This window comes from Panthera tigris, chromosome B2 (assembly GCF_018350195.1).
Source record: "Panthera tigris isolate Pti1 chromosome B2, P.tigris_Pti1_mat1.1, whole genome shotgun sequence".
Classification (NCBI taxonomy): Eukaryota; Metazoa; Chordata; class Mammalia; order Carnivora; family Felidae; genus Panthera; species Panthera tigris.
The window spans coordinates 38,141,033-38,168,379 of record NC_056664.1 but is presented as its reverse complement, the minus strand read 5'-3'; the positions used below and the strand labels follow the sequence as shown (position 1 = coordinate 38,168,379).

The following is a 27,347-nucleotide window of genomic DNA, read 5'->3' as shown; positions in this document are numbered from 1 at the left end:
GTGAAATTGCCCTTTCAGTATGAAGCCATTTGTTTTAAATTTGGGGAAAATTCTCTTCATTATTTCTTCAGATAGTTCCTTCTCGCCAGTTTAATTTTTTTCCTGAGACCTCTTATCTGGATGTTGCCCCTTCTACTTAGAGCCTCCACAGTTTTTAAATTACATTTTGATTTCTTACTCTCTTCCTCTTTTTCCTGGGAGAGCCCTAAATCGTATCTTCTAACTTAACCATGTTACTATATGTCTTCTTTCTTGTGTTTTATGCTTTTACTTACTACCTATGTCTTACCCCTTGTTCTTTTTTATAATGAAAATTTTTCTTTGATGTTTTTAATATCCTTCGTTATTTCTTTTACTGTATTTATCATGTTTATCTTACTTTGGTCTGTTTTAATCATTTTCCTTCTATTGGTATATATTTTACCGGGTTTTTTATTTTTTGGGTTTTTTTGGTGGGGCGGGGCGGGCAGGGAGCTCTAGTTGTCTTCCTCAAGGGTCTCCTTAATTTAGCTGGTAAATTTGTTCCCCTGAGGATATTAGCTCTTCTGTATGGGACTGCTTACTAGGAAAGGATTTAAGGCCAGATCTTAGTCTTTGATAGGCCCTGGGGGCTCAAGAGCTGATAATATCACAGTTGTTCACTCATGTTTATAACCTTCCCACCAAACACCCAGCCTCGCCATGCATGAGTTGTATACCACACAACTCCAGGAGGTGGTATTCATTTAGATTATGCGGAGAATGGCACCTCCTACCATTATGTAATATGGCAACCTTACACGTCTTCACCTTCAAACCATGAGGGACAAGAAGATTTGAAAGGAGGCAGTTACCTTTGATTTTAACCCACCAGTTCTGGGGCTTTGGAGGGGGTGGATGGAGGAATGAATGTCTAAGGCTGTTGTCTTCAACCCCTCTTCCGGCAGGGCTATGGTGGATTCCCTGAGTTCACCTCTGGTGGATTCCCCAGCTAGTGCTCTCGGGTTACTGATTTCTTTAGTAAGGGGACAAACGATGGTTGTTCTGAGGCATCAGTGGATGAGGGCAAGATTTGAGCTTGAACTACCTTGTTTCCCTTTAACTGCTCACCTTCTCTGCCAGTCGCCTTCAACCCCAGGCTACAAACTCCCTCCCAACACCAGTTCAAAAGAACTCTGCTTCTTCCAGTGTTGTTCCTTGAGATTTTCATTTCTTAAGGTTCTGGATTCTTTGTTTCTTCAGAGTTGATTTGGTGGAGGGAGCCAACAACTACTGCTAAATTTCCATGTTTTACTTTCCCACAGTAAAACTGTTTTGTTAACCTTGAAAATAAAAACGACCAAGTTATTTTACCAGCAGAAATGGGTTTATTCAGGAATAAAAGAGAATTGCAATCTGAGACAGACAAGCTGTGGCAAACAGGAGGCCAGTCTGGAGAACAAAAGGGAGAGGTAAGCTTTTTATGGAGAAAAGGGTAAGTCAGGAAGGCTGCTATAAAGGAAGAGTCCATTGGAGTAAACAGGGAGTTACGTATAATGGCTTCTCATTGGCTGAGCTGTTGCCAGAGGGATAAGGAAAGTGTGTCTTTCTCCAGCTGGGCCAAGGGCTAGTGCCAAGTCCCTTCTTCCAGTTGGGTCTGGAAGTGACTGAGTGGTAGAGAGAATTCCCCCTGCCAGAAACCTCCCACCTTCATGTGAGTGGGGTTGCCCATGATTAAAAATAAAAGTTGTTGTTTTGAAAAGTGTGAAAATTAAACTTTTATTTTCTTGTTACGAGAATAATACATGTTTGTTTCAAAGAAGCAGAAGGAATATCATTACTGCCCATTTGCAACAAGTGTCACCATTTTGGTTTGGTGACCTGTTTTTTTCTTTGTATCTAGTTTCTGACTACTATTTTCAACCTTGACTTAATATAACCTTAGTATATTTCCGAACATCCGTATCATATTATTTTACAGTCATTTTTGGTTGCATAATACTCCACCATCCAGACAAAGCATAATTTAGCCAGTTTTCTGTTGTTGACTATCTGAATGATTTCCCTCTTTTCTTTATTATGTGTTGCTCTCTAATAAACATTCTTGTAGATAAAATATTATTCGTGTCCTTAATTATTTACTTAGGTTAAATTCTTTTTTTATTTTTTAAGTTTTATTTATTTTGAGAGAGAGAAAGAGAGCACACGCATGTGTGCCTGGGCAGAGGAGGGGCAGAGAGAGGGGGAGAGAGTATCCCAAGCAGGCTCAGCGCTGTCAGCATGGAGCCCAGTGCAGGGCTCAGTCTCACAAACCATGAGATTATGACCTGCGCTGAAACCAAGAGTTGGCTGCTTGTATGACTGAGGCACCCAGGCACCCCTCCATAGGTTAAATTCTTAAAAGGGAAAGTTCAGGTCACAGGCTTTATAAAGTTCCACATACTTCTTCTCCCCAGATACAGAGCTCATCTCTAGAAAAGTTATATAATGATAGTCTTACATCATCAACATGTATATTTCCACACATCCCTACCTAAGCTGGGTGTTAATTTTGTGATTTTCTGTTACCTTTTTCTCAATCCAGCTTCATTTGGGCAATTTACTTCTGCTTTCTGCACTCATGTAGAGCTGAGCAGATTATTCACCAAGATTCATGCATTCAGGTAGTTTGAAACTTTACCTCTAGATAAGTGAATATAAAAATCACCCATAATCCTCCTGATCAAAGATAACTACTATAGACATTTTTTACACAGTATCGGTTCTCTAGATTTAAATGTAAGAAGGTGGTTGGGCTTTTTTTGTTTTTTGTTTTGTGTTTTTTATAAGTCCCATTCCTTTGTTATTTTGTATACAATTCTTGGAGAACTCTTTTACTCTGAATTGTCTTGCTCCTTTACTCTTCCTAGGTGTCCATTCCATTTTGCCATCTAGTTTCTTTCTATAACTATACTTTTTTTTTTTTTTCAGGAGTTCTAATTAATTCTTTTTCTTGTTTTCAGGATGTAATATTTATGTTCCTGAAGATACTAACTCTGATTTTTTTTTTTTACATATAATTCACATATAATCTTGTTAGTTTCAGGTGTATAACACAATTATACAAAATTTATATGTATTATAATATGAATACCACAATAAATCTGGTTAACATCCATCACTACACATAATTATAATTATTTTCCTTGTTATGAGAACCTTTGTGATCTGTCTTAGCAAGTTTCATATATACAATATGGTATTATTATTATTTTTTTAATGTTTATTTTTGAGAGACAGAGATAGAGCATGAGTGGGGTAAGGGCAGAGAGGGAGACACAGAATCTGAAGCAGGCTCCAGGCTCTGAGCTGTCAGCACAGAGCCTGATGCGGGGCTTGAACCCACCAACCGCGAGATCATGACCTGAGCCGAAGTCAGAGGCTTAACCAACTGAACCACCCAGGCACCCCTACAATATGGTATTATTAACTATAGTGGCCATGCTGTGCATGCCATCCCCATGACTTATTTATTTTATAATTGATGTGTGTACCTTTTGACCACCATCTCCCATTTTGCTCACTCCCTATCCCTCACCTCTGGCAATGATCAGTCTGTTTTCTTCATCTGTAAATTTCATTTTCTGTTGTTTTAGATTCCACACATAAGTGAGATCATATGGTATTTGTCTTTCTCTATTTGACTTATTCCAAGTAGCATAATGCCTTCAAGGTCTATCCATGTTATTACAGATGGTAAGACTTGCTTTTTTATAGCTAAATAATATTCCATTGTATATATACACCACATTACTTTTTAACCATTCATCATCGGTGGACACTTCAGTTGTTTCCATGTCTTGGATTTTGTAAATAATGTTGCAATGAACAATGGAGATGCATCTGTCTTTTGAAGTTAGTGTTTTGGTGTGGGTTTTTTTTTTTTTTCCAGATAAATGCCCAGAAGTGGAATTGTTGAATCATATGGTAGTCCTAATTTTAAGTTTATGAGGAAAGTGTACCATTTTACATAGTGGCTACATATATTTACATCTCCACCAATATTGTACAAGGGTTCTCTTTTCTCTACATCCTCACCAACACTTGTTATTTTTTGTCATTTTGATCATAGGCATTCTAAAAGGTGTGGTGTGATATCTCACTGTGGTTTTGATTTGCATTTCCCTGATGATTAGTGATGTTGATATACCTGTTGGCCATCTTGTATATCTTTTTTGGAAATATATCTGTTCAGATCCTCTGCCCATTTTTTATTTAATTTTTTTAAAGTTTGAGAGAGAGAGAGAGAGATTGGGGGAGGGGTAGAGACAGAGGGAGAGAGAGAATCCTAAGCAAGCTCCACACCGGCGAGGAGCCCAATGTGGGGCTTGAACTCCCAGACCACGAGATCATGACCTGAGGCGAAGTCTGACACTTAAGTGACTGAGCCACCCAGCTGCCCCCATCTGCCCATTTTTTAATTGGATTGTTGGGTTTTTGCTGTCGAGTTGTATAAGTTCTTTATATGATTTACAGATATCTTCTCCCATTCAGGATGTTGCCTTTTTATTTTGTCGATGGTTTACCTTTTAGTGCAGAAGGTTTGTTTGTTTGTTTGTTTGTTTGGTGCGGAAGCTTTTTAGTTTGATGTTTTCCTACTTGTTTAGTTTTGCCTTTGCTTTTGGTGTCAGCTCTAAAAAACCATCACCAGTATTTATGTCAAGAAGCTTACCACCTCTGTTTTCTTCTAGGTGTTTTATAGTTTTAGATCAAGTCTTTAACCCATTTTGAGTTAATTTTTGTGCATGGTGTAAGATAGTGATCCATTTTCATTCTTTTGCACGTGGCTGTCCAATTTTCCCAATACCATTTATAGAAAAGACTGCCCGTATATTCTTGGCTCCTTTGTCATAAATTAATTGGCCATGTGTGCTTGGGTTTACTTATGGGCTCTCTAGTCAGTTCCATTGATCTATGTGTCTGTTTTTATCCAGTATCATAGTGTTTTGATTACCATAGCTTTGTAAGATAGTTTGAAATCAGGGAATATGATGCCTTCAACTTTGCTCTTTTTTTCTCAAGATTGCTTTGTCTGTTTAGAGCCTTTTGTGGTTCTATACATATTTTAGGATTGTTCTATTTCTGTGAAAAATGCTATTGGAATTTTGATAGAGATTGCACTGAATCTATACATTGCTTTGGGTGGTATGAACATTTTAACAACATCAATTCTTCCAGTTAATGAACACTGTCTTTCCATTTATTTGTCTCTTATTCAATTTCTTTTATTACTGCCTTAGAGTTTTCAGTGTATAGGTCTTGTACCTCCTTGGTTAAATTAATTCCTAGGTATTTTATTCTTTTTGATACAATTATAAACGGGATTGTTTTCTTTATTTCTCTTTCTGATAATTTGTTATTACTATATAGAAATGCAACACATTTCTAATATATTGATTTTGTATCTTGTAACTATACTGAATTTGTTTATTCTAACGGTTTTTTAGTAGATTCTTTGTGGTTTTCTATATATAAAATATGTCATCTGCAAATAGTGACAGTTTTACTTTTTCCCTTCTAATCTGATGCCTTCTCTCTCTCCCCTCCCCCGTCCCCACTAAGGTCTGGCTAAGACTTCTAATACCATGTTGAATAAAAGTGGCAGGAACAGATATCCTTGCCTTGTTCCTGTTCTTAGATGAAAAGCTTTTAGCTTTTCACCATTGACTAAGATGTGAGTTGTAGGCTTGTCGTATGGCTTCTATTATGTTAAGGAATGTTCCTTCTGTACCCACTTTTTTAAAAGAGTTTTTGTCATGAATGGATGTTGAATTTTGCCAGATGTTTTTTCCTGCATCTGTTGAGATGGCCATATGATTTTTATCTTTCATTTTGTTTTTGTGGTCTATATCATATAGATTTTGTGAATGTTGAACCATCCTTGCATCCCTGGAATGAATTTCAGGTGATCATTGATGTATAATCCTTTTGATATATTGTCGAGTGTGGTTCGGTAATATTTTATTGAGGGCTTTTTGCATCTATGTTCATCTAACTTTGATTTTTTTTAAAGAATCATTCTCTGTTATCTCTGTCATTTTTCCTTCCTCTTTCATCCTTCTATTTGTGAAATTCATCTTTCTTTTGCAGCATTCTCCTTAAATGTGTGCTGACTCTTGGCTCGGTACTCATCCCGGTGCTCAAGGCTTCTGTTGACCTGGCTGTCAATGCTGTTTCTATTTATGCTGGTTGCCCCCACCCCCTTCAGCTAGCCTCAGTACTCTAACCTTGGGGTAAAAGCTGCAGCCTTCCCCCTGCACACAGGGATGGAAGGAGAAAGCTTATCCAGCTCATGCAAATACAGTTCCCTAGACCGGCCACCTCCTTGACATGCCCAGTAACCTTCCTGCTCCCTGTGTAGGTGAGTGCTGAGCTTGGGGTACCCAATCCCCCTCCTACTTTGTGCAGAACCTTCTATATATGCTTGGGGCCGTGGTTTCCTCAATCCATGTAATCTCATCTGCTTTCTGTCTTTCAGTATTTCTCCACTTCTCTGGACCATTAAAAGCATTCTTTCTTGCCTTCCAGTGTTATTGTGGACTCTTTTTCATCCTTCTATTATTTCTAGGGATTTTGGGTGGAATGGAAGAGGCAGTTTAACACATCATCCAAACACTTCTTTGTTTCTCTTATCGAGAGCATTAGGACCTGTAAGTTGGTTAACTCACGTAGTCTTTGAGTCAAGTACACAGGGATTTGAATCTCCACTGCTCTTACTAGCTGTGTGACTTTGAGCAATTTTCTTAAGCAAAGAGAGGCTTAGAGAGATTATCTGTTAAATGGGGATCATCCTTGTTGTGGGGCTTCAATGAGCTAAGGCATGCCAAGTCCTCAGCAGAGCCTCTAGTAGAGTGAACACTCAGTGTTTAATCTTTTGGTTATTTTTGTAAAGGTTTTAATTTTTGTTTCTTATTAAGCTAAGCCTAGTTAATAGAGGAGTGCAGCGAACCCCTTTTCCATCCATCTTATTTGGACCCAGAGTTTCTTCTTCCAGGCTTTTGCCCAGCCTCACCAGGAATGAGGGGGCTGATGCCCCCTCCCGTTCTCTCTGCAGCTCAGCTCCACCGGCTGGAAGGGCTGAGGACCATTGGCATCACCACCAATGGTATCAACCTTGCCCGGCTGCTGCCTCAACTTCAGAAAGCTGGGCTCAGTGCCATCAACATCAGCCTGGATACCCTGGTGCCAGCCAAGTTTGAGTTCATCGTCCGCAGGAAAGGTGAGCAGGTGTGGTTTGCAGTTGAGGGTAACCCTCCCAGGGCCCACATAGCTGAGGAACTGTGGCTGGTGCCAAGCAAGGGGCCTGGTTGCTCCTTTATTCTTCATCCCCCACCCTTACCAAATGTCCTCTGTCTCTGTAGCCACACCCTTGGGAAATTTGGGGGATCAGGTGTTAGGATCTGTGGTGACCCGTCTCCACCCTGCCCTGTCCTCAGTTTGCCTAGGACTAAGAAGGTTGCTAGTGTGAGGCCTTTCCATTTTTAAAACCAAGATAGTCCCTGGTAGACTGGGACAAGTTGGTTACCTTGTGATGAGCTCGAGGGAAAATGGGGGACAGCCCAGGGTAGAAGCAGCTGCCCTGGGACACCAGAGTCAAGGCCAGCACTGCCAGGTGGGGGTCCTGCAGAAGCGCACCCATGCCCCTCCCCCGCCCCCCACCAGTCTTCATCAGGGAGGGCGGAGGAGGTAGAGCAGTCCTGTGCCCCAGGTCTCATTAGGCCGACACCCGATGTCTCTTGGGCCATGGGCTTCAGTTTGGGATGGGAGGTACCCAGCGTTGGATGCCGTTTGATTTGAGAGGGTGGCATGTAACTGAGATTTCTCTGCACAGAGACACAGCTGTCCTTCTCCTTCTCTGGAAACAGCTTCCAGCTCCCAGCCCCACCCTCTCTTTCCCCTGCTGCACCTGACTCCCTGTTTACACCATCCATCTGCTGAGGAAGTGCTCGTGGAGTCCTTGCCCTCTGTAAAGAGCTGCTCAGGTGCTGTGGAGGGGACCACGACACACAGGATATTGCTGTGCCTCACAGGCCACTAAGGGCCAAAATGTGTGATGCCACTAGACTACCTTTGCTTGTCTTGTGGAGTCGATTAAATTGTTACCAGAGGAGGAGAGGAAATTCCTAGCAGGGAAGACCTGGAGGGCTCCATGGAGGAGGCCTTTACTCTGGGCCTTGAGGAATAGGGGGTGGGGGGAGGAGTTGGATCAAGGGAGCTTACTCTGAAGGGGAACCTCAGTCGGGAACCTGCAAGAGCTCTGAGGTGGGAAAGTGGAAAGTGTATTTGTGGGTTTTCCCGACATCTATGTATCCCCTGCCGCCTGATCTCCTTTCCCAGGATGAGGATCGGAGACAGTAGATCCTGACATCAGATCTGCCTTCCCATTCATACTCCTGTGTCCACCACCTCCTTTTGGAGCTATAGTGCTTTACAGAAGAAACTTCTAGATTATCGTAATGGCATTTTGTATGGAAGTTGTACTTTCTTCCCTTTTCCCTCCCTCACTGGGCCATCCAGAAATGCTGCAGGGAAACCGTGGAGGTCACCACCAGGCTACCCTCCCCCAGGGTGATAGCCCAGCTGTGAATCACATCATCACCTGGCTGGGCGGGGTGGGGGAGGGGCCAGCATGCAGTAGGCGCTCAAATGTGTGGGGGCACGAGTGAGCTGGGCAGGGAGGAGAAGCCAGCCTGGGATCACAGGCTACACGCCCAGCAATCGCTCACCGGCCCTGGCACAGCGTCTGCGTGTGGTAGGTGCTCAGCAAGAATACACAGTGAATGAATGGACAGACTGTTGTCTGTCAAGGGAGACTGACACTGACAAGGGAGTCCGGAGACCTGCATTCTGCAGCCTGCAGTGTGAGGCCTGCGGCAGGGCACTGCCTCCTCTTAGGGCCTCAGTTTCCCCATCTAGACAATGAGAGGGGTCACCTAGATCAGGGTTGGCACACTACAGCTCACCAGCCAAATCCAGCCCCCTGCTTGTTTGTTTTATAGCCTGGGAGCCAAGAGTGGATTTTACAGATAATGTTTGTAATCAACTTAATGATAGGGAACATGAACTGTGAGCCCCCCCCCCCCCCCCCCCCCCCCAGTTAAGCAAAATCTTATCCCAACAAAACGTCTTCTATTTTTCCATTATATTTGTCGGGCTGTGTTACAAAAAATTGTGCTCAGCTCTAGGACTGTATTAGTCAATACTGTCTTTACAGCTATACCTAAGAATATCCTCAATTTTATCTCTCGGCCTGCGGATCCTAAAACATTTACTATGTGGTCCCTGGCTCAGTGGTCCCTGAGGCTCCTTACAGCTCTGGTGCTTCCCCGTGGGTGTAAGGGGGGCAGGAGAGAGGGAGAAAGTTCCTGGATCCTCCTCTCCCTCCTTGCAGGCTTCCACAAGGTCATGGAGGGCATCCACAAGGCCATCGAGCTGGGCTACAGCCCTGTGAAGGTGAGGATGCGCTGCTGCTCTTGACCTCTGACATCTGCCCGTCTACCCTGGCTTGGCCTTCCACTGCCAGCATCTGGGCCCCTGGCAGCTCTCTGGCGTGGCCAGTGCAGCTATCCTGTGTCCCCCATCACTTCCTTGCCCACTGCATCCAGCCTGTCCCTGACCCCCTACAAGGGAGGGGAGAAAGCCAGTGACCCCCTTGGAATTCCCAACTTGAGGCCTGGGGTGGGGAGACAAGGAATGGGCCCCCCAGTGGAGAGCCTGGGCAGATGCCAGACCCCCAAAGGTCATCCCTGAGACGGAATGCAGGGGAAACAGCCCTGTGGTCCCCTTGTCCCTGGCCAGGTGAACTGTGTGGTGATGCGAGGCCTAAATGAGGATGAGCTCCTGGACTTTGTGGCCTTGACCGAGGGCCTCCCCCTGGACGTGCGCTTCATAGAGTACATGCCCTTCGATGGTCAGTGACCTGTGGTGGGGAGGGAGGAGGAGGTTGGGCCTGGGGGGCAGAGCTGGACCAGCCCCATGCTGAGAGATGGGGGAGGGGCGTACTGATGACCCTGGCAAGGGTTGAGTGGGATGGCCAAGATCTGGTCGGTCATGTGGGTGCTGCTGATCCCGGGTCCTGCTCTGTGTGTAGGAATTTCTCCAGGGATGATGGGGTGGGGCCTGGGCAGGTGCCAGGGCTAGGGCTATGATGGAGGCATCGGAGACATCACAGAGTCAAGGGTGGGTTTGATTTGACCACCTGTTTTAGGCAGGGCCTCCTGACCTCCCACCCAAGAGGCAGAACTAATTCCCAGGTAATGTGGAAGGAAGGACCTGAAGACCCCGGGTCCCCACAACCCTGTGACTCCATGGCTTCCAACCCCAATACAGGCAACAAGTGGAACTTCAAGAAGATGGTCAGCTACAAGGAGATGCTGGACACCCTCCGGCAGCAGTGGCCAGAGCTGGAGAAGCTGCCAGAGGAGGAATCCAGCACAGCCAAGGTTGGGGGCGGGAGGGTGGGGCAGGGTAGGGAGGGAGAGCTAGCCCTCAGGTCAGAATGCAGCAGTGGGGGTGGTACCGCGTAGCAGAAGGCATTACCTCCTAGCCTCCTCCCTCCTCATGGACAAAGCAGGCTGGGCATGGGGCAGCCACAGTACCTTGTCTCAGGCCGCATGCCAGTAATGTGGTGGAGAGGGGCTCTGGCCATGCTGCCCACAGGCCTCTAAATCCATAGCAGTGTGCTCTCAGGCAGGCCCAGTGCAAGCAGAGAGCTCATGGGTCGTCCGTCCTGTGAGAGTCTTCTGCCCGCTGGGGGCCTTGGGTACTCCTTTCCTGGGGCACCTCCGGAGAGGGCTGTGGAGTGGGGGCTCTGGTGCCAGGGAGTGAGACCCGGCCCTCCGCGGCCCATCCATCCCTGTCTCCTCCTCTGCCCTTCTTTCCCTCCTCACCCCAGGCCTTTAAAGTCCCTGGTTTCCGAGGCCAGGTCAGCTTCATCACGTCCATGTCTGAGCATTTCTGTGGAACCTGCAACCGGCTGCGAATCACAGCAGATGGGAACCTCAAGGTAAGTGTCCCCCTCCCCCACAAGAGCCCCTTGCCACTTCTGTGTGGTGAATATCGCTTCCCACTGGTGCCCCCATTTACTAGGAGACTAGCAGGGCACGAGGGGTGGTTGGGGAAATGGTGTAAGATATGGCGGGGGGGCTCCTGGAGGCAGAAGGTGAAAGTGAACTCATGACCTTCCTTCCTAGGGTCCCCAAAGTAGCTTTGGGTTGATTGGGAGCCACTTTCCAGGACTCTGTGTTACCGGGGTGGACGGGGGAGAGGTGAAGAGTCACTGTGCACTGGGCCCCGGCCCCCCACCCTGATTGGCCCCTTTCTGGGGCCATCATCTGTTACTCATATCCAGTCAGTACATCTGTGCCTTCAGCCCTGGGGAATGTCAGAGAGGCATAGACATACCCATTCTCTTTAGAGGTGAAGTCTCAGAGCAAACAAAGAGCTGATGTGTGGCAATGTGTAATTCTTTGTCAGACGAGCGGCCACACAGGCTGTAGGGTGGTGGACCTTGAGGAGGCACCTTATGGACGCTGGTGAGCCTCGAAGGATGAAGTGAGGGCGAGGGAGAACACTTGTCCGGGGTTCATGCTAACATGGCAGGGGCAGATTCATGCCAGGAAGAGAGACACTGCACGGTAGAGGGCTCGAATGCCCGGGGACAGAGGTGCAGTATGTGTTCTGTTGACAGTGGGGTGCTGTGCAGCTTCTGGACAAGGCGGGACATGACTCCCATTCATGTTTGAGGAAGAATAACCCGCTGGTTGAAGTTGGAAATAGGGAGACTAGTCAGATGGCCGCTTCACTCTGGGTGTAGGTAAGAGTGTGAGGTGAGCACAGGAAGGGAGAATGAAGGAACTTGGTAACACACGCGGAGGGCCGAGAGGAGGGCGTCCAGGGGCCAGGTCGGCTGTGGGACCTGGTTAGCACTGGGGAGGAGGGCGAGAGCGGTTTAGGTGCACTGAGTTTGACATCCTAAAGGGACCATCCAGTGCTTGTTCAAAAGTTAGGGTTTTTCTTTTTCTGGGCTGGAGACGTGGAATGGCCATCAAGTATGGGCCTGCATCTGTAGAGTCAGGGCCCCTGCCGGAGATGGGAGGTGCGGTTCTGAAGAGAATGTAATGGAGAGGCTATTCCTGGTTCAGGGTGAGGGGGGCTTGGCAGAGATGTCAGCAAACAGCTGCTTCCACCCCGGGGAGGAAGCCGTGTCATGGGGGCCCAGGCAGAGCTGCGGCCTGGTGGAGGGGAGCAGTCACTGCCCGACATGGCAGAGCCGGGAAGAAGTACCCAGTCTTTCCAGTGTTCCACGGGCCAACCGAGGTGGAAGCCAGCTAGAGGGCAGCCCAGAAGGTGGAGTCCGTGGGGGCCTCATGGTTGCAGAGAGTGGAACCTGCGGCCTGGTGGGGGGACTGAGGGGTGGGAAATGAGAACAGCCTGGTGAATGGGTGCACCTTACACTTAGAATTTGTTTGTATCTTCTCCAGTGCCCTCTGAGGCTTCTTGGACATTCCTCAGTGTCCACGGTGCCACCATCTACAGAGCCGGCACGCAGTAGGCGCTTGATATGGTTTTGTGGGAGGGTGGTAGGCGTCTCACTTTCTGGGACTGCCTCGTCCATCCCGAGCCCCCAGAGCACCCAGCCTCCCTCAGGAGCTGGGGAGTATCGAGTCTGAATGGGCTCAGGATGCCACCTCCGCCAGACCTGTGCTATTCAGCCGTCAGTCAGGATCACAACCTGGAGTGGGCACAGGGGCAGGCAGGTAGTGTCTGTGACTATGGGGACCAGGAAGGGACAGGTGTGAAATGGGATGTGCATGCCACGTCCAGGGCAACTGGCAGGACTCTTCTCTAGCTGATTGGCATCCATTCTCAAGGCAACGAAGAGGCTATTGTATGGAACATCTCAGGAGAAGGTATGGGTCACATTGGGTCACATTTTCGTGTGCCATCTCTGGTCACTGTTTAGTTTTTTATAGTACGCTCTACAAGCTGAAGGTAACATGGCCGTCAATCAGGTACAGGCCTTGGGGTATCTGACTTCCTGCCCTTCCAGCCTCTCTGACTTCACCATCCAGCACCTTCTGTCCTTCATTGCAGGAAGTCCTGCCTGGAGTATGACCCAGCCACAGGAGGCCTGGGTGCTGACGCTCGGCCCATGGGGGACTCTAGGGATGGGGGCTGAGGCCCCAGGACCAGGGAGGCATGTTCTCTTACCCCCATGGTGACTGCCCACAGGTCTGCCTCTTCGGGAACTCGGAGGTGTCTCTACGGGATCACCTGCGGGCGGGGGCCTCCGAGGAAGAGTTGCTGCAAATCATCGGGGCCGCTGTGGGCAGGAAGAAGCGGCAGCATGCAGGTGAGGGGTGGGCACGGAGAAGGCCAGGCTGGCTGCTGAGTGGGCCAGGACGGGGGCTGAGAGGACAGAGCAGAGCTTGGCAGGGAGCCGGCGGGACTCTGTGCTGTCCTGGCCTCCACTCCCTCCTGTGGCACCTGTAGACTGGGGGTGTGGTGATGGTTCCCCTCCCTCGGGGGCACTGGCACAGCAGAGCCTGTACAGCAGAGGAGACCCTGAATTCTCTTGGGCCGTCTTATTGGATAGGGGGGAAGAGGGGTGTCACTGTACCTCTCTGGAGGGCGGGGTCTGGCATCCACAGACTACTCTGGCTCTGTCATGGGTGACCTTGCAGCGTGCGCGGGGGCTGTTTGTCAGGGTGTGCCTAGGTGAGTGCATGACCCCAGGGTGTCCTACCACTGTGTCCACTTTCGGTTTCAGTGAACTCTCCTTTCCCCGCCCTTCCCCTCCCCCTTTCCTGCTCTCCTCTCCCTCCCCATCTTTCCCTTACCCCAGGCATGTTCAGTATTGCCCAGATGAAGAACCGGCCCATGATCCTCATCGGTGGGTGACCCATCAGTACGTAACCGCTCACCCTTGTCACTGGGGGATCCTGTGGGGTGGGGCCCCTGCCATACAGAAGGCACCCCCAGGTCCTGCATTTCATCCTGATGTTCTCATCCTTGTTTTCCTCCTGTTCGACCTCCATCTTTTCTCACCCCTCAAGCTCTACTGGGTCTTCTCTTCCTCGTCCATTGCTCCCACTCACTCTACATGCCACAGAGATCATCATTGTCTCACCGGAAATTGGGGCAGGGGTCCTCTAGACTTATGATCACTAAGTTATTTGTCCCCCACAAATGGAGCTCCTGGCTAAGACAGAGACCTTGTCCTTGGCTCGAGAATCCCCCAGCTAGATACCATCACAGGCACCTGGGAAGATCTTGAGGCAGCAAGCTAAGAATGCTATTGATCTTTTCAGGGAGGGGGCAACCAGGATCTCAACTGCCTAATTCCTTAACTCCTGGAAACTTGTGTGCACAGGACAGTTCCAGTTTTTATAAAGTCATATATGTTCTCTGGCTGGTCTGTGAGGAGCTTTAGAGAGGCTGCTACCCCTCTGGCAAATGCCCAGCCGAGATCAGGGGAGGCCTTGCCCCCTTGGCCACAGCCAGACCTGGGCTTCTGAATCGTACTGCTAGGCAAGAGGAAGCAGTGAGAAGAACTAGGGGAAGGGATTCTTTTCTCTAGAGATTGGAGCCAAATGAGTGCAGGGGCCAGGGGAAGGCAGGCTGGAGGGCCCAGAGACAGCCCAAGGACGGCCTCCCCTACCAGCCACTCAAAGAAGGGAGGGCAGCTCGCCAAAGTGCTCCACTGGGAAGAGAACTTGACCATCTCTCTTCTTTCCTCACTGCCAGCATCATAGTTGTACATTTGGGCTTTGACCCATGGTGACCACCTTGATGGCAAGGAGTGGGGGATGCCTTGGTGGACTCCCTAGGGCATTGGCAAGGTGGGGGCCCAGAACATGAAGGGAAGCTGGAAGTTGGGAGGCCCATTTGCTTCATAAAGTGTATTATTCCTCTCAAGGACATGGAGAAATAAGCTGGTCTGATTTCTACAAAACCAAGAGTTGCCTAGAATAGGGCCTCTGACTTTCATGCACACGAACCACTTGGGGATCTTGTCATTTCAGATTTGGATTTGGGAGGTCGGGGCTGGAGTTCTTCCCTGCACCACGCTTTAAGTCACAAGAGCCTGCAAGGCTCCCAGGGCCCTTGGCACCACTTGGATTACCCTGTCACTTTGTGGGTACTTCTGGTGTCCTTGAGGGGGCTTAAAAGACATGGTTTAAATAGATAAAATATTTCCCTTGGTATCTTGCCTGTGTAAACTCTATAATTACTATCAATTCTTCATAGAGAATGGAAAGATGAGAGTAACTGTGGTTGGTAATTCAGGCTGAAACCTTGCTGTAGTTTTTAGAAAATGCAGGGACATGGGGAGGTCATGTGACCAGGCTGTAGTCTTCAGATCTTAGGTGTTTCTTTTTTTTTTTTTTTCTTTTTTTTTTTTTAGAGAGAGTATGAATGGGGGAGAGGGGCAGAAGGAGAGAGAGAGAGAGAGAGAGAGAGAGAGAGAGAGAGAGAGAATATATGTTAATCAGGCTCTACGCTTAGTGCAGAGCCTGACGTGGGGCTCAATCCCACAACCCTGGGATCATGACCTGAGCCAAAATGAAGAGTCAGATGCTTAACCAACTGAGCCACCCAGGCACCCCATGACTTTGTGTTTCAGAAGAGAACTTGAGCGATGAGGAAGTGTTGGTGTGGAAGGGAGCCCAGGAATGCCCACACCACCACCGTGGGCCTGTAGACTTTGGGGAGGGCTGCACCCTGCATGCTGCCTGCTGAGAGGGGCTGCAGACCTATATTCCAGGACCCTCTGTGTACCTCCCACTTTCCCTTTTCTCACTGTGCTCTTTGCTCTTCATCCCTCTCTCCCAGTGTGGAAGTGAGAACTCAAGGTGGGGCAGGGCAGGGTTTGGGAGAAGAGGTGGGAAAAGAAAATTTCCCTTCTGGACTTAGTCTCTCTTCTCTTTCCTTCTTGCTTTCCAGAGTTACTTTTGATGCTCCAAGATTCCCCACCAGCCATTCCAAGCATTTCCTCCCAGGACCCCTTTCGTGTTCAGGGTATAGGACACAGAGTGAGTTTCTCCAACCAGATGGCAACTTTGTGGAAAGGATGCCGGGGCCCCCGGACCTCTCTCCTTGCCCAGCAGTGGCTGGGGTCCGGCCCCCCTCAGAGACACTGCAGTTCCCGCCTAGACTCAGATACCAACCCCAAGTGCCTTAGTGCAGTGTCCCGGGCTCCTGCCACCCCCTCAGGACCCCCGCCAACCTCGGACCAACTAACCCATGTGGACGCAGAAGGACGGGCAGCTATGGTAGATGTGGGCGGGAAGCCGGACACGGAGCGGCTGGCTGTGGCCTCGGCTGTGGTCCTTCTGGGGCCCGTGGCTTTCAAGCTTGTCCAGAAGAACCAGCTAAAGAAGGGAGATGCCCTGGTGGTGGCCCACCTGGCCGGAGTCCAGGCCGCCAAGCAGACCAGCCAGCTGATTCCTCTGTGCCACCACGTGGCCCTGAGCCACGTTGAGGTACAACTGGAGCTGGACAGCACACGCCATGCCGTGGGGATCCAGGCGTCTTGCCGGGCTCGGGGCCCCACTGGGGTGGAGATGGAAGCCTTGACCGCGGCTGCTGTGGCCGCCCTCACCCTGTACGACATGTGTAAGGCTGTCAGCAGAGACATTGTATTGGGAGAAATCAAGCTTATTAGCAAGACTGGGGGGCAGCGGGGGGACTTCCATCGGACTTAGAGAGCTCTTGCCCCTCCCCCCCGGGCCCAGCCAGGTCCAGATGGGATGCAGTTCCGGGCAAATCCTGCAACCCTGTCGCTGTTGACCTTCACCAGTAGGAACTCAAGGTCAGCCTACCCCCCCTACTGCTACATGATCGGTAGTGACCTGCAAGGTTTTCTACGTTCAGAGAGGAAACCAGCAGGCCCGTCAACCTTCCTGGACACTACAGTCGTGGGAGGGGGTCACCACGAGCAGTGCCAACGAACAGAAAAATCACGTCATCTGAAATAGTCCCCAGATAACACATCTAGGTTCAGACAGTCCCATCCGTGACTTCCGCTTCTTATTTTGGGTTTTCTCTTCTTCTCCTTGGGGAGAGAATAAGGGCTCACGAAGTAGAGGGAACCCGCTTTGAGGAGGGGAAAAGTGCAGTTTGCATTAAGAATGTTCCACAGCTCCTCCAAAGCAGCTCTGCCTTCCAGAGTTTGTGGAGCCACAGCCCCACCCTTTCTTGCCTGTCACCCCTCTGAAAGGGCCAGTTAGCACCTTCTTTTACCCCAGTCTTTGTCCCATCAAACTTGCAGGGTTTGGGCTTAACAATTGCACTTGACCTGCCAGCTCCCTTTCCTGGGCCCCTTCCCCCAGAACAGGACCCACACAGGCAGCAGCCCTGAGGAATCCTGACCGAGCACACATCCCACACCTGGCCCTGCACACCACTGTTCCACCCACCACCCACACCCCTTTATTCTGGAACATATCAGGGAAAGAAGAGAGTTGAAGATTGCCTTCACCCTCACGGCGCACAAAATAAAGCCACGATGCCAACTTTGGAGGTGCGAGAATGAGTATCTGTGCAGAGGGCACCCAGCTGTTAGGAATCCATGCCCACCCCTCAGCCCTGTCCCAAAGCCCACCCCGGGCATCAGGGAAGAGGAGCAGGAGGGATGCTAGAAAAGCCAAAGGGGCACGTTCTCTGTATAGCCTCTGTCTTCCCTGTGAGAGAAGGTAGGAGTGGAGTGGGCGGCATGAACTGCGCCCCCTGCGGTGAGTGCCAGGTGGGGTGGGGGTGGTCCAAAGCACATCGCTGGCTTTGCCAGCTATTTGAGATCAAGGGGGTACACTTCGTGGTTCCTGGTATGCACATTCCCAAACACTGTTGGCTGGGTTCGCCTATGCAGATAGGTATCTTTGGGTCTGTCCTCAGTGCCCCCCACCCCACCTGCCTCCCCTCTACCCTACACTCAGGTGTGCTGGCGAATGTTTGACAACCAGCTCTTGGGAAGAGAAAAAGCCAAAGACCATGGCTGATCTCAAGCTACCATACAATGTGAACTGACTTGCCAAACTTTTGAAAATATAACAGTTGGTGCTCTCAGAGCTGATTCGCACCGGTTCCAACACCCCACTGGCTACTACTGCTCTCCCGCACACCTCAAGTCCCCGCACCGGAAGAAGGCCCAAGTGTCAAGGCAGCCTGGATGGGGATGGTATGGATTTAATATTTTTTAGTATTACAATATATTCTTATAAAAATGGTGCAGGTAAAAAGGATGCTGATTTTGTACATTAGCCTCGCTCGTCGTCTGAGACGGCTTGGTGAAAGCAGCCGTGGCTTGGAGGCATCCCTGGTAGAGGCTGGAGGAACAGTCATGGTGCCGCAGTTGGTAAAAATGGGATGGGGGTGGGGAGAGCCTGGACCAGACCCTTCCCATCCACCTGGAGAATTTTTTCCTCCTGCTGCCCTAAGCACACCTGACCTCCCTCACCGGGGAGGAAGAGCCGGTGGTACTGCTGAGAAGGGGACAGGTTGCATTCGGTTAACTGAATTTTATATTGGACACAAAATTAGACAGCTGGAGAAATGTACCTGAAGGTGGCAGGAGGGGTGAGAAGGACACTGGGGAAAGACCAAGGAACAAATAGGCGTAAACGTTGAGCATATCAAGGACCAACTCAACCGTCTCCATGGGGCACCAGCCCCTTCTTTCTGAGTCAACTATGATGGTCTGTGGTCCAAGGCACTGTTGGAGATCTGGCTACTCCACTGGCCAGAGCTAGAAAATAATAAATAGAGAAGGAAAATTCTTTTGGGGTGAGAAGCCTGAGCCCTAGAACAAGGTATGTGTCCTCTGTAAACAGTTAAACCAAAGTGTGCTTTTCTGTGGCTCCAATGTCTTGAACCGCTCCTGTATTCCTTGTCTTTCCTGGTGTGTATCCAGTCTTCCATGGTGAGTGGGAATGCCACAATGTGGACATGCTGTTGGATAGAAGTGGAGCCCTCCCTTGTTCCCTGCTCCTGCAGGGTAGGTTGATCTCAGCCCAGTTTGGGAGAGGACCTTCAGTGATTGTGCCCACAACCTTCCCATCATGCCAAGGCCAGCTGCTTGTGGCGGGGGGCTGCCAGGTATACAGATGGGTTTAGCAAAGCCCTCTGCAGCTGCTCTTCCTGGAAGCCTTCATCTTGCCTTCACCTGGACTCCAGGATGGCCTCTTCCAGTCTGTCCTGGCCAGGCTTGCATTTGCTCAGATCCCTTCCCCTCAAACCAACACACATGCTGGGCTCACCAACCCTATGTTTCTTCCCCCTGCCGACAGCTACTCTGGCCCTGCCCCAGGAATCTGATGTAGGGAAAAGCTAAGATAAGCAGCTGAAGAGTGGGCCTAGCCCACCAGGCAATAACCCTGAGCTGGAGGAGTAGGTTGGAAGGTGAGAACAAAGGCAAGGGCAGGAAGATAGAAAGGCAAGGAGCTCGTTGATGGAGGGTCTCAGAGGCTCTCAACTCTAGGAGGAAGAAATGTATGGAAAATAAAAGCCTTGATGGAGCTGATCTCTCCTCCCTTCTTTTAGAAGTCAGAAGTTTTGTTTCGACACAGCAATTGCCCCCCACCTCCAGCTCAAGATGGACAGAATGGAAGGTGGAAGTGGATGGGAGGACCAGTATGGACCTCTGAAGTCAGGTTGAAGAACTAAATTGAGAGGTTGGTCCCATCCAGCATCTCTGGTACCCAGCCTTCCAAACTTGGCTCGTTCAGGCAGCACACCCCCAGAGAAGTTGGCCTTTCTCCTCCATATCCCATCTCCCTAGCTTCCTCTGCCTGCTCTGGCTCCCAGTCTGAATGCTTCGGAGCTCACAGGTAAATGCAGAGGGAAGCTCTGACCCTGCGGACCTTCTCAGAAACAGACACCCCAGGGCCAGCCTTAGCCAGCTATACATGGTTTGGAGTGGTCTTTCACAGGTCAGAGGAGTGGGGGGGGGGGGGGGTCACCATGGCTTCTGCCCTGAGGCAGACATTAGACAGAGTTTGGGATCTGATGAACAATTAAGTGGTAGACCAGGGAGCACTAGAGTGGAGCTTGGTGTTCAAGTGCTGCCCTCTAGTGAGAGGCTATCAGAATTCCCAGCCAACACCATGTGTGGTCCCACTTCACTTCAAGACAATGGTTGGGTTGTGCAGAGGAGGTGTGAGGAGAGTTTTGTTCCAGGGTCCCTATGCCCAAGGCATGAGGCGTGGTGATGGGCGGGATCTTTCTTGAACCCCTTCCCTTACCAGATTCATCAAGTGTCTGATAGCCATAGTCATGGGAACCCAAAGGTTCTGAGATTCAGGATTAGTAGATAGGATGGAGGTTGCAGTAGGAAGGAAGGGAGAGAGACTTAAGACATGCAAGAGAGGGGCCAAAGGACTTGTGATGTAGGCAACAGGCACTGCTACTCTGTGTCCTGAGGACTTGGTCCCTGCATCACACTCCCCACACTTTTTCTGAAACATACCTAGGTAGATTACGTAATGCCTCTTCCTTTTCCATCCAAGAGGAAAGTTTTCCCCCAGATCAAGATTCCATGAAGCCTCCCCTTGGGGAATGGGGGCCTGCATTCTCTCACTCTGGCTCTCAGGGCACCCCCCCGTCCATTAACTCCCTACCTCACATGACATCTGGACAAGGCCCATGGATCTGTCCAGTCTAGATCTAGAACACTTGTGTGGCAACACGTGGGTGCCCTTGCTGGGGGACGGGGGGGCAAGGCTCCTTCAGCCCGGCCTGCCAGGGATGTCCAGGTCCACCTCAGAGGGACCCTGGGGGCCGGGATGCAGAAAGAATAATGGAACAGGAGAGGAGCCCCTTCAGGTAAGTGTGGGGACACCTGGTCCTGCCACACGCACCGCCCCCACCCCAGGACCCAGCCCAGGGCTCATTCAAACCGAGCACCAAATTGTTTAAGGATCACGGCCGCATGCCCTCAGCCCCTTGGTCCGTCCCTGTCGCCCGCCTCCTGCGGTGGCCAGTCCCCCGGGTCAATAATTTAGCCTGCTGATCGCCCGTTCCCGGGTGACTTCCAGGGCCTGGCTCCCCGACCGTTTGCGGCTGCGCTTGAGCTTGCATAAGTCCTTGTCAAAAACTTCCCCCGAGCGCAGGGCGGACACCAGGTCGTCAAACTCGCCTCCTTCCTCCAGCGTGCTGCCCGCGTGGACCTTCCGTTGCCTCTGCCACCGCTCCCGCTCCCTCTGCTCCTTCAGCTGGAGGATGAGGAAGAGCAAGGGGCCGTCAAACAGGTGGCTGTGCGCCTCACCAGCCCCCTCCTGCCACCTCCCTCCCTCCCTCTGCCCTCCCCAGCAGCACCCCACTCAGCCCAACCCTCTCACCATGGCTTCCATGCGTGCGCGGCGCTCCTCCTCCTCTTTCCTCCTCCGCATGGTCTCCAGGTCCTGCCGGGCCTCCGAGAAGGCCTGCAGGAAGGTGTCAAAGATTCCAAAGAATTCGTCCGGCTGCATCTTGCTGTCCTGCTCCCCAAAGTGCATCAGAGCCTTGGAGAACTGTCAGGGGGAAAAGGGGTGGTGAGAGTCTCTCCCAAGCACGGTGGGCTCAGCCCACGTGGTAAGCTGGGTTCCCGCCAGAGCGGAGCCCAGCCCAAGGCTGGGGACGTTTTGACACAGAGGAGCAGGGCTACAGAGTGGGGAGACACCCTCTATCATCAGGGCAGGGACAAGGCCGAAGGAAAAGCCTGAGGCTGACACCATGGGGTGGTGGGGGATCCAGGCTGGCTGACACCTGCCCAGAGCCACCACAGGGTCTCTTATGGTGTAGGTATGAGATCAGGAGCTGCAGATCTTGGGAAGTACCTCCTAAGGTCACAAATTGCCTGGTCAGAACTCAAAAGGACCTCAGAGATCATAGAGTTACTGGGCTAATTTAACCCCTTTGTGTCCCAGTTTCCTCATGTATAAAATGGGGACAATAGACCCCATAATGTTGTGAGGGGGAGGCGAGTTAATAGGTATAAAGCATTAACTGTAATTATATGTATCAGGCACTAATTCTGACATTTATTGACAGCTACCATCTCTAATTCAAACCAGAGTATGCTCCATGGGCCAGCATGGGCATCTCAGGCCCATCCCTCCTCCTGAGTGAGGGCCCACTATTAACAGGACCCTTCATAGATAGGGTCCATGTGGATGTTAGTGTGAGAAGCCAGGAAGAGGCATAGCAACTATGATCAAAGCTGAGCTCTGGAGTTACGATTCTAACCCAGCTCTGTGCATTACCGCTGGGAAACCTTGGACAAGTTCCTTAACCTCTCTGGATGTCAGTGTACATGTTTGTCTGATGGGCTAATGACCTTTCCACAAGCCCATTCGGTAGGTCATGAGACAAATCATGTAAAACAAGATGGTATCCATACCTGCTGAATGGATCACCTTTGCAACAAAGATGCTATTGCTTTTCTTATAGGAGTGAGGAAATTATTTTTCCTGAAAACTCTTGACTCTGGGTTTGTCCCTTCTGTGCCATGGGTGGTAGGAATGGGTAAGAAGTGGGGGTGGGGTGGGAGTCAGACTGGGACTTGGGGGCACACTTACCTTGTCCCTGGCCTCATTGAGCTGGTCTTCCAGCTCTGAGAAACTAAAGCTGGAGACCGTGATGAAGTCACTCATGACTGGGACAAACTTGTCATTTGGTTCCCGTGCCTGACGCTTCTGATATTCTAGCTCCTGAAGAGGGAGAGTGAAGTGCTGGTTAGATAAGTGCCAGCATAAAAGTCAAGAATTGTGGGGGTCACCACATCTCCCATCCTTCTTCCAATCATGGGACCACTGGGTCCTGCCTTTGGAAGAGGGAACACCCTGAGTCTCACAATTCTAAGGGTGGCAAAGGTTGTGAGAGTTCTCCCTCACGCACTACTGCCATCTTTGTTTCTCTAGATCCTTGCTACCCAATGTGGTCTGGAACTAGTAGCACCATCACCTGAGAAATTTGAAGAAATGCAGACTCTCAGGCTCTACCCTAGACCTATGGAATCAGAATCTGAATTTTAACAAGACTCTCAGATGATGCATGTGCAGATTCAAGTATGAGATGTGTTTCTAAATCTCCTAGCTGATGTGAATGCTGCTGGTTATGGGCCACGCTTTGAGTAGCACTATCAAGGGCTATGAATTGGAAATCGCCCCCTGTCCCCACCATAGCAGCAATGAAAAGTTCTTTCTCATTCTCTAAGCTCATTCTCCCCTTATCTGCCTACTACCCCTTCCCCCAGTAAAGATAGGGTCTCCAGTTCCCAAATGTGGAAGACATAGGACTGGGGACATTGCCATATGGGGCCAGCCTAGCCTAGGGCCAGAGGATATCATCTGAGAAGCCATCAGAGCATGAATGGTGATGATTAGACACCTGAGTCTCCAGAAAAGAATGCAGGCCCTGCGTCCTCTACTGGCCCAGGGAGAAGAGACAGAAGGCAGGAACTTCTGGGGACAGCTGTGCCTGGTGTCACACTATGTGCTACTGTCCCTAATTGGCTTCCCAGGGATACAGATACTCTTTCACATCCACTTGAATCAGACTTAAGCAAGTGCCCACTTATGGTTCTTTCTACTCCACTGCCCAACAGACATGCTGGGCGTGATATGGCTAGTCTGATGTCCCTCTTTGAGAGTCTAAATTTAAGTCATCCTTTCCTGAGGGCTAGCTCTTTTGCTGCCTATTACTTGATCAAATGATGGACCCCCCAGGCAGTAGACCCCCAGACAGTAGGCTCTGATGCATTTCGTGTCCCAAAGTTCCTGCCTGGGAACGGGCACAAGGTACAGCCTCCGGCACAGACACAGGCAGCAGGTGCAGATCTGCCTCTGAAAACACCCCCTCAAACCCAGGCAGGCATAGATGATGTACTTACCACCTCAACCGCTCTGAGGCCCCTCCTGAGGTTACCCACCTCCTTCTCCAACTCTGCCAGGCTGTAGGGAGACACAGGAAGGAAGAAGAGCTGAGGATGGGTCAGAGAGATAGCAGTGCAAAGCATGATGGCTTTGGAATCAATAGACCCATGCTCCAGGCCCTGCTTTGGCCACTAACATGTGGCCCTGACAAACCACCTCCCCTCTGTGCTCTGTCTGTGCTTCTAGAAAATAACAGTGGTCAAAACTTATGTTGTAAAGATCCTTCCAGATCAGAAATGCTATGCTGAAATTAGAAGGTTTCCAACACATGGCCTCTGGCTTGAATTATTTTTAATACCACCAGCTAATACTTATAAGCTCTTAACATGGTATCTTGCATGCAGTAAGCATTTGATGCATATTAGTCATTTTTCACTGCATTGCTGCTTCTGTTGAGATGCTCCTGTCAGTCTATGGCTGTTCAGGTCTGACTTCTTGCCTATATCAGATAACATTGGTGCCACATCCATATCCCCTTGAACCATCCATTTGTAGTGTACAATCCTGACTTCCAATGATGTGAGTGCTTTCTCTGGGGACCGGAGCTCCCTCTGCCTATACATGTGGCCAGAGTTATGACCTGCCCAGAGACTATCAGCCAGTGACTGACAGGAGATGGGGTAAAATATCCTAGCTCCCTTACCATTTGGGGTGTGATAAGTAGAATAAGTATCCTATCCTGTCTCCTAGACTTCTCTGGAGGGATTAAGCTCCAATTGCCCCAGGGGTAACTGGCTTAATAATACTTCCATTATTGGTATTCATCCCATCCCAGGCTCACTTCCCCACTGTGTTTCCTAGGAGCATCTCTGAAATAAGGATTTGAGAGCAAGTAGCCAGTCTTCATTTGGTTCTCCTAAAAGCAGACCCTGAGACACTGCCCATTCCTAGTCATCCCAGAGCAGCAATGAAAGGAAATTTAGATAAGAGTGTTGTGATCACAGGGAGAAAGAAGCCTTGGAAGGGCCCCTCACTTGACTTTGGCGGCTTCTGGAAGATGCTGTAGCTCTGAGGGCATGTTCAGGATGTCTGGGAAGTGCTTCTCCAGGATCATGATCAGGTAATGGAGCAAAGAGATGTTTCTGTGGATAAAAGATCAGGGGTAAAGGAATGAGCGCCAGGAGGAAACTAGATGGGGCCGGGGGGTGGGGGGGGAGGTCAGGGACAAAAGGCAAGGAATTTGGGTTGGAAATGGGAGGAGGAGGTGGAGAAAGGCCAAAGTGGTGAGATGGAAGATAAGGAAGCAGACAGAGTCCCACCTGTCAATGCTGGACTTGGTGTCTGCAATCTTGTTGAGGCTGGCCACCCGGAACCCATAGGCACCCCCACGCTGCCCTTTGTTCATGAAGTTGCCAATGGCCAGGACGACCTCTAGCATCCGCATTAGACGCTTGCTGCGGATCAGCTCCCGGGAGGCCAACAGGATGGCTGGGAGAGGAGGGACAGGTCAGAGTCCTGCAGAGACTGGGCAGTCCCCTTGAACCACAGGATGATGCCACCACAAAGTCCAGTCTTCAACTCTCAGAGGGGCAGAGGCTATACCCATACCGCAACAGATTAATCTACTCCCCACCTACCCACTTCCAAGGGAAGCAGGTAAACTTGCCAAAAGTGACTTCAACAAATAGCCCATTCTCAGAATGTGCTAACTCTTAATATATTTAAGACTATCTTTTCTTGTATATGTTTAAAGATTAGTAATATATTCTTTCTATGGATACACAAAAGAATATAATACTTTTACTTTTTTAAACTTAGTGATTAAACTTTTAAATTTCAGCATTTTACATATTATGGGACTGTTTCTGCCTCTTTTGAAATGCTGGAGGTTTTTTTGGGGTGGGGGGGAATCCTTGTCAAATTATAACATGTCACCAATAATATTCCCATATTTTTGTTCTATATGCTTTGTAGTTGGTGGTGTCTTTGATTTAATAGTTTACTTAACATCTTGTTGCATATCATTTGAAATTTTTTCCAACTTTTAGGCATTTTAACAATTTCTCCCCAATTCCTTAAAAGATACATTTCCTAGAAATACAAACTAAGGTTAACAGTAACCAAAACTTCAGTATTTCATTCCAATGTGGATGCTCTAGCCCACCCTCGGCTATTATGCACTTATGGCAGATCTGCAAAACTGGGATACGAATCCTACACTGAAATGTTGGCTACTAGTTATGGAATATGCTTTTTGATTATTAAGTGTGGTGATAGGAACACCAAACCATCACATGATCTTCAGCTTATGCCAAACTGAACATTCCTAAAGATGCTGCTATGGAGATAAAATGAGAACCATCTGACTAAAAGTCTGCAGAAATCCTCAAAAGCAGTTAAAAATAAGTAATTGTAAAAAAGAAGCTGTGGAGATTCCCCAGGACCTCCCAGCTTGTACCCACTTCAGCTTCCTTCCAGGACACTTTCTGTGTCCTGGACACCACCTGGGCCTGCTCCCGCTTCAGGCCTAGCCATCACACCAGGGCAACCCTAGTATAGAGCACCCTGGGATCCTCAGCCCATATCAGCCACAGCTCCAGCCAGCCAAAGTCACCAGACACACATAGCCTACACAAGGAATGACCATAAGACCATTCCTTCAAGTTTAAGAGAAGTATCTTTTCTGCCTATTCATAGAAATAAAGACTGAAAGTCAAGCAAAATGGGGAGACAGAGGAATATGCTCCAAACAAAACAAAACAACTCAGAAAAAGAACCAAATGAAATGGAGATAAGCAATATGCCTGATGAAGCGTTTAAGGTAATGATCATAAAGTTGCTCACCAGACTGGAATGAAGAGTGGAAGTACTCAGTAAGAACGTCAACAAAGAGAAAATATGAAAAAAATCAGAGTTGAAGAATATATCTACACTAGTGGGAATAAACATATTAGCAGGTGAAGAGGAACAGAACAACAATTTGGAATATGGGGTAATGGAAAACACCCAAGCTGAACAGCAAAAAGAAAAAGCTTTTAAATGAGGGCAGGTTAAGGGATCTTTCGCATAGCATAAAGTGAACAAATGTTCATATATAGGGGTCTCAGAAAGAGAGAAAAGGAGTGTACAAAACTTACTTGAAGAAATAATAGTTGAAAACTTCCCTAATCTGGAGAAGGAAACAGACATCCAGGTTCAGGAAGCACAGAGAGTTCCAAATAAGATGAACCCATGGAGGTCTACACCATAACATATAATAACTAAAATGTCAAAAATTAAAGATAGAGAATTTTAAAAGCACCAAGAAAGAAGGAAAATTACATACATGGGAACCCCCCGCCATAAGACTGTCGGATGATTTTTCAGCAGCAACTTTGCAGGCCAGAAGAGAATGGCAGGATATATTCAAAGTGCTGAAAGGAAAAAATCTACAACTAAGAATACTTTACCCAGCAAGACTGTCACTCAGGATTGAGGGAGAGATAAGAGTTTCCCAGG

The 27,347-nt window shown here is 49.1% G+C and overlaps 2 protein-coding genes across 11 annotated transcripts in view; one reads left to right on the top strand and one right to left on the bottom strand.

Moving 5' to 3' along the window:
• MOCS1 (molybdenum cofactor synthesis 1) overlaps window positions 1–17,521 on the top strand; it is a 37,142-nt gene extending 19,621 nt beyond the window's left edge. For 3 of the 5 annotated variants that reach the window (XM_007085332.3, XM_042986284.1, XM_042986285.1), the window contains exons 4-11: window positions 7,052–7,216; window positions 9,389–9,450; window positions 9,796–9,907; window positions 10,327–10,439; window positions 10,892–11,002; window positions 13,231–13,351; window positions 13,844–13,891; window positions 15,946–17,521. In XM_007085332.3, coding sequence (XP_007085394.3) covers window positions 7,052–7,216; window positions 9,389–9,450; window positions 9,796–9,907; window positions 10,327–10,439; window positions 10,892–11,002; window positions 13,231–13,351; window positions 13,844–13,891; window positions 15,946–16,706 — 1,493 coding nt within the window. In that variant the 3' untranslated portion in view covers window positions 16,707–17,521. Of the gene's footprint in view, window positions 1–7,051; window positions 7,217–9,388; window positions 9,451–9,795; window positions 9,908–10,326; window positions 10,440–10,891; window positions 11,003–13,230; window positions 13,352–13,843; window positions 13,907–15,945 lie in introns of all 5 variants that reach the window. The other 2 variants (XM_042986286.1, XM_042986283.1) reach the window with 2 other exon arrangements.
• A 544-nt stretch (window positions 17,522–18,065) lies between these two features.
• DAAM2 (dishevelled associated activator of morphogenesis 2) overlaps window positions 18,066–27,347 on the bottom strand; it is a 118,733-nt gene continuing 109,451 nt past the window's right edge. For all 6 annotated transcript variants that reach the window (XM_042986279.1, XM_042986280.1, XM_042986278.1 and 3 more), the window contains 6 exons: window positions 25,169–25,337; window positions 24,884–24,991; window positions 23,867–23,927; window positions 22,554–22,685; window positions 21,336–21,506; window positions 18,066–21,209 (listed from right to left, as the gene is read on the bottom strand). In XM_042986279.1, coding sequence (XP_042842213.1) covers window positions 20,988–21,209; window positions 21,336–21,506; window positions 22,554–22,685; window positions 23,867–23,927; window positions 24,884–24,991; window positions 25,169–25,337 — 863 coding nt within the window. In that variant the 3' untranslated portion in view covers window positions 18,066–20,987. The remainder of the gene's footprint in view (window positions 21,210–21,335; window positions 21,507–22,553; window positions 22,686–23,866; window positions 23,928–24,883; window positions 24,992–25,168; window positions 25,338–27,347) is intronic.